Source organism: Atta colombica, unplaced genomic scaffold (assembly GCF_001594045.1).
Source record: "Atta colombica isolate Treedump-2 unplaced genomic scaffold, Acol1.0 scaffold189, whole genome shotgun sequence".
Classification (NCBI taxonomy): Eukaryota; Metazoa; Arthropoda; class Insecta; order Hymenoptera; family Formicidae; genus Atta; species Atta colombica.
This window is the reverse complement of record NW_017259281.1, coordinates 1,783,195-1,789,859: the sequence shown is the minus strand read 5'-3', so window position 1 is coordinate 1,789,859 and position 6,665 is coordinate 1,783,195. Positions and strand designations below refer to the sequence as shown.

At 24.6% G+C, this 6,665-nt stretch overlaps 1 protein-coding gene across 1 annotated transcript in view; it reads right to left on the bottom strand.

Moving 5' to 3' along the window:
* Window positions 1-1,903: 1,903 nt before the first annotated feature.
* LOC108686698 (kinesin light chain) overlaps window positions 1,904-6,665 on the bottom strand; it is a 26,946-nt gene continuing 22,184 nt past the window's right edge. The window contains exon 8 of the mRNA XM_018192130.1: window positions 1,904-2,180. Coding sequence (XP_018047619.1) covers window positions 2,151-2,180 — 30 coding nt within the window. The 3' untranslated portion in view covers window positions 1,904-2,150. The remainder of the gene's footprint in view (window positions 2,181-6,665) is intronic.

The following is a 6,665-nucleotide window of genomic DNA, read 5'->3' as shown; positions in this document are numbered from 1 at the left end:
ACATGTTTCATTTTAGTATTTAGAATTCGTAAGTGTGCAGTTGACATTAAAAAGACGAAAATTAAAATTTTCTTTTTTCGACTTCCAAAATTTATTTAAGAGATAAAAACATTTTAATTATATAACTTTTAACAAAGATTGATTTAAGCTAATTCAAGCCATTAATTCTAACACAGTGAATAGAAATTATTTCTCATACGTAAAAGTTAATACACAAAATATCAATAATACTTTGAGTTATGTAACAATATATAAAATTAATTTATTTTTATAATAATAATATAATTCTATTATAAAAATAAATCATTATAATCTTAATTATATATTAAAAACATTTTTATATATTAAAAACATTTTTATATAACTACACTCAAAAAAATATATTTACATACATTTTTCAAGTGACAAAATTATATTACATATAATTTAATATTTTAAAATTGATTTTTTTCCTCTCGTCTATATCTTTCAATTTGAAGTACAGTTAATTGGAGTTGACTCGAATTTCTGACATACAGTACCACAAGTTGCAAAACGGAAATAACAACTAAAAATTTATTACTAAGAAAGGCTTAACATGAAAAATTTTATGCTCTGTTTATTTCATGCTCCATAGTATTTTTATAAAAAGAATCAAATTTTTATTAAAAAGAATCAAATTCTCCTGTTAGATATTAAAAAAAAAGTGATTCAAAGCGTCAATCTTTTCGATGCCAACTGTATGTACACTTATGGATGGAAAAGGATACACAATTTTTTATCTCAATGCAATATGGAATATGTCAAAATCATGAAAACCTCAAAGATTTGACACATATCGAAAGTCGTCGAAAATACATGTATTGCAAATATTTATATATTTTCGAATTTAGAATCGTACATAGAACCCGGATTATTCGACAACATATTATTCAACTTCCTAGTTATCTGACCATCGCAGTTGAATTCCTGTGATGGAAGAATTCGTTTAATTTTTCCGAGCGAGTTTAATTTTTCAACAGCGGAGAGAGTAGGGGAGAGAGGGAAGGGGAAGAGAGGGATGGGAAGGGAGGGAGAAGAGGGGAGAGAGCGAGAGAGAGAGAGAGAGAGAGAGAGAGAGAGAGAGATCTGCAGTTAAATAATATGTTAGATTATTCGGATTCTACTATGACCTTACGACAGACGTTAAAATTCTGTAAAAATTACAAGAAACATTACTCACATTTTTTTGCAATTTATTAGCTGACATATAATCCAGCGCAATTGTGGAAACTGATTTAGATTAATCGAATGGTTTTATTATTTTATGGTCTGTTTGATAAACAAATAGACAAATTTTATGCTCACAATTTCTGCTACAACATCGCTGCGTAAGTCATTGATTGTGAACGTTATACTTATATTGCATGATAAAAAAAACATACTGAAAAACTTTCACTTTAATCTTCTAAAATATAAAACATAAAATAAAATATTGCTAAAACACAATTTGTAACACTGGGATCTATAGAATGATCCTTTTTTCAAGGAATCTATTTTTTAAATATAGATTTAAAAATTAATTTTAAGAAAATGTGTCTATAATGCCGCAAAAAAAAACGGTTTCTTATTTAAGGTAATCATCGAATTAATATGAATTAAATATATATAAATCTAACAGTTACACATTCAATTAAACCTGAAAAAGTTAAAATATCACCATAGAAGAAAAAACGCATGTGTGGAAGTATTTTTATCACTATACACGTGCAAAATATGAAGTTGAAATTAATCAGATTTAACTAGAACAACGCACGTTATTGAAAAAAAGTAAAAGAAATAATGTACGCGATTTAAATAATTATTCTTTTGAATTTTGATTCAGTTACTCGATATCTTTCAGATTTATTGTTATAATCGTTCGAAACAATGAAAACGTCGTAAATAGTAATTCGTGCCAAACAGTAAAATTGTTCGCATGAAATTATGAATAAAAATCTAGAAGCAGAACAAGGTAGCTCGCATAACAGTGAGTTTTTCGTTAAAGAGAAGTAACTGGAATGTGTGTTGTAAACGATCCGAACATCATCATCCGTCAATGCAGAGACTCCTTTCGTCTCTTATCATTCGCACATTGAGATTATAGTCTAATGTAGTTCTCGTAAAGTAGTTTTCATCAATGAACGTTTCCTTTACTTCGCACGAAAGGCATACTTCCAGTCCTGCAACAGAATGGCAACAAGTTTTAAGCCTAATTGTTTCAAAAATAAAAAGAATCTTGTGTCTTCGATTATTTCTATGGATAATATACGTCTAAAAATTGAATAATATAGAAATACAGTAATTTAAAGTTTGGATATCTATAATGAATATAGAAATAATAAGTTATGTTATTTTTTTTTTATATAATTACTAAATGAAGTTAATACATTTTTTACTTTAAATATAATATTAATTATATCAATACATAAAAAAATATTATAATACTTTGATGTAAATTAATGATAATTATGTTAATAGAAACTTTTCCAATTTCTACAAAGAATATTCTCGCACTTCATATGGTTTTCTGCATTTTATATTCTGCATTTTATTCTTCTGTAATAGTCCTATAATTTGTGACTTAATATTGACGTCAATTCTATTTTTATTAAAGACACAAGATATTTATAATTATATTTATATTAATAACAGTGCTCTGAAAGAAGTGCATAATATTAAATTAACTAATGAGCATTTATATTTCATCATCATAGCAAGCACACAAAAATCGTGGAAACAATTATGATACACAATTATTGTTTCGGCATGCAATTCCACACAATAACAAATTTACATTTACTTCTTCTGCAACTTCCTTAATTATATAGTTATTAATATTAGTATTCACATTCTGTTTTAAAGCTTATTATATTCGATACAATTATTATATTTATTATTATTATCTCTATATTTATTAATGAATTTCACATCAATAGCATTCATTAATTATTGCAAAACAATTGAAGAAGCAAGTGAACGAGAAGATGTCTTTAAATAAAAAATTAAATACAGATATATGCCAATAACTTTTATTTTCAATATAAAATAATTTGATTATTTATAAAAATAATCAACCGATATATTATACAATCTGATTATATATTTTTAATCTTTATATAAAAAGTATATTTTTATAAGATGTATTATCTTTTTATAAGATGTATTATCGACTTGCTCTTTCAACATTAACCAGATATTTGTTCATTTAAAAGAAATAAAATATCTAGAAAGAAATTTAAAATGACAAAAACAATAAACAAAAATAATAATCGCAACCAGTTAAATTATGTGCTTAACGAAAATCTCTATGTATGTTTCTACGAAAAAAATACGCACCTTATTATTTATCCTTTCGCCATCGGCATTGATATATTTCCACTATGTCATCGTCATCTTCGTCTTGTATCTCGGATTCCGCTCAATTTATACTCAAGAATCAAAAGCGAAACAAAAACGACAACGCAAGTTGATCCAAAGAATGAATCTCATAGTTAAGCACAAGTTTGCGTACGGAAAAATGCACAATATTCCATTCATTACGAACATTATACGTTCCATAAATTTCTATTTTTTTTCTACATGCCTTTTCGGCGTTCTAAATCAAACGTATTGTAGAATCCATTCTAAAGAATCTATTCTAAAGTTGAAACAAATTGAATCGATGAGCGTAAAAAAAGGACGAGTCATATTTAATAAATTTTTCAGTATTAAAAAACTTTAATTTTACTTTCAGTGAAAAAACTAAGAACATTATTTTTGAAAATTTAATTGACATTTAATATTTTTGAAACGTTCCTGAATCTATTGAATTATCTATTGAATACAAAATTTAGATTTCTAATTTGGACCTCATACCCTTTCTACACTCGAAAATATAAATTTTGTGGTAACTATTACATACCTTATTTACCTTAAATTATATTAAACAATTATTTCTCTTTATGTTAAACAATATGAAATAATTTACACAAAATAATTTTCAAAAGTGGTATTAAAATACTGACTATTCAAATATCTCTTTTGGTTGCTCAGGTTTAATCGTTGTTATCATTTAAAAAACTCAAAGAAGCTACATTTTTACAGAATGTAACATATTTTTTAATCCTGAATATTACAAATCCTGGACTTGTGTCTCAATGCTAATTTTTAACACTCTATTTTAAGCCTAAAAGCTTGAGACAAATGCCCTATTTACACTAAAAACGTACCTATCTATTTCAAAACCAAGAAAAAATTATTTTCGAACAAAATTGGAACATAATTAGGATCTAGATACTTCTTTATTTTAGATGCCTTCAATTTTTAATCGCATTTTAATATGAAATTGAATCTTTAATAAAATAAATAAAATATTACGCGTTCTGTCTTCGTTCAATTTCTCACACTATACATGGAAATAAAAAAATATTCTATCATAAATATATTTTATATGTACTGATATGGCAAACGTGTACTAATAAAATAACTCAAAATAAAATTACAGAATCAAACGAACTTACAAGTGAAGTTCGATTATAATTATGCGAATACTTCGTAGAAGTACCGAGTAGAAATGTAGCCATGTCTCGTTCTACTCGGACGAAGCGTAATATAATTATAAAATTAGATTATAACGAAATAGACTCCAAAATAAATGATCTAAAATAGAAATCTAAAATAGATCTAAAATAGATAAAGTCTACAATACTTGCTTTTAATTGCAAAATTTTTGTGTATGTGGCTGTGCGCGTGCATTCTTGTTGATTATTAGAAGTTATTATAATTATAATTAACACAAAATCCTAAAATACAAACTTTATAAAGATATTTCAAATAAAAATTGTTTATATTTTCGAAATATCTTGAGATTAATATAATTTTATTGTAGATAGAGTATATCAAAGAGTGTAACATAGATTTCAATCTAAATTTTTTTTCTATATTGGAATATACATTTTTTTCTTACTCGATTTTCTTAATATTCTTTATATAAAATTATTTAGATCATTAAAGTTATTAAAAAAGTAAATAGTTCACAAAATATTTCATATTTTACCATAATATGTATAACATTTGATGTAAATAAGATATGAAATAACTTGTAAGATGTAAAGCACTTCATATTTTTTGATCTTATTTTACATTTGTATAATAGAAAAATGGTAATCAATTAATGTAAAAGAATATATAGCTATGAAAAGTGAAATTATATATTGCATATACATTTATGCATTATGTTATATGCAAAGAAAATCAAGTATGATTATATACATATTTTTTTCAGAAGCAATTTAATCTTAATTTAAATCTTAACACATAATTATTAAAAGTATTATAAAAAATAATGTTTTATATACATTATTATTATCACTTCTTCATAGACTATAATAAAAAAAATCGTGATGACTTCAAAATATCAATGGAGAAGAAATTAAGAGTAAATTAAAGTTTCCGTTTGAAAATAATTTATTTATTATTTATTAAAATCTCAAGGCACTACCTTCATCATTTTTAACCTATTAATCGAGAATAAAATAATCATTAATTTATGTAACAAATTATCCTATCTAAAAAAAGAATGTGTGTGTATTAAGATTGCTGTATGTCGCTTTGTAGAATATACATATAAAACTCATATCTCTTTTTCAATCAAAATCATATACTCTTGGTATCTCGCAACGCACAAATTAACAAACATTAATTTTTTCTTTTTTTTACATGTACCGTTGAAATCTTACGAGAGATATCGCCTACATCATTTTGTGCGTTAAATAATTTTATTTTGTTTAAATAAATTTCAAGTATAATTCAGATATTTCGAATATATTTTTTAATATATTTTTCAACTTGACATTTTTTCCTAATAAAGTTTTCAAATACATTCGATATATATCTATGTCCAAATTATATTTGAAATATATTTTTCTCTATACAATTATGTAAATATATATCTATCACTGTAAATAAAATATATCTTCGAGATCTTATCTCATATTTTCAAGATATTCAAGAATCGAAATTGCTGCAATCTGGTTTCGAACTGCGCATAAATTGCGATTAAGGTATCGCTAAAAGCTATGGATAAATTTTTAAGATCGATTTGTTTATAACGCAAAATACCTAATAAAATATATTTCGTGCTATCTAATATTTTTCGATACATGAGATATATGTGTGTCACTGCATTGCAAACTTGGAGAAACTCTTTATAAAATAAAATAAAGAAAAATCAAAATACATCGTCAATATTTCTTGATGTATTTTAATTTTCTTCATTTAAAACGTTAGAATATATTTTCCGATAAATTTTAATGAATTATATTCCGGTTTATATTTCAATTTATACCATAATAAATACATATGCATGTAATTGTAATAATAAATTGAATAAAATTCGGAATATTTTCATAATTATTAAATTTATAACATTGTTTTTACATAGTCTTTTGCTTATTTTAGTCGAGCCCTTTTAATCATTAATATATTTAATTTCTTTTTTTTTTCAGGATTTTGTTTTGCGAATCTATACTGCATTATATAGTTAAGCAAAGTTGCAATTTGCACAATACTATTTTTAAATAATATATGCGTAATTTCGATTTTGTGATAAAAAAGAAAAAAAAGAAGAAATAGACACACATTTTAGGGCAAAAGAAGAAAAGTTTTTAAATCAGATTACGTGTGAT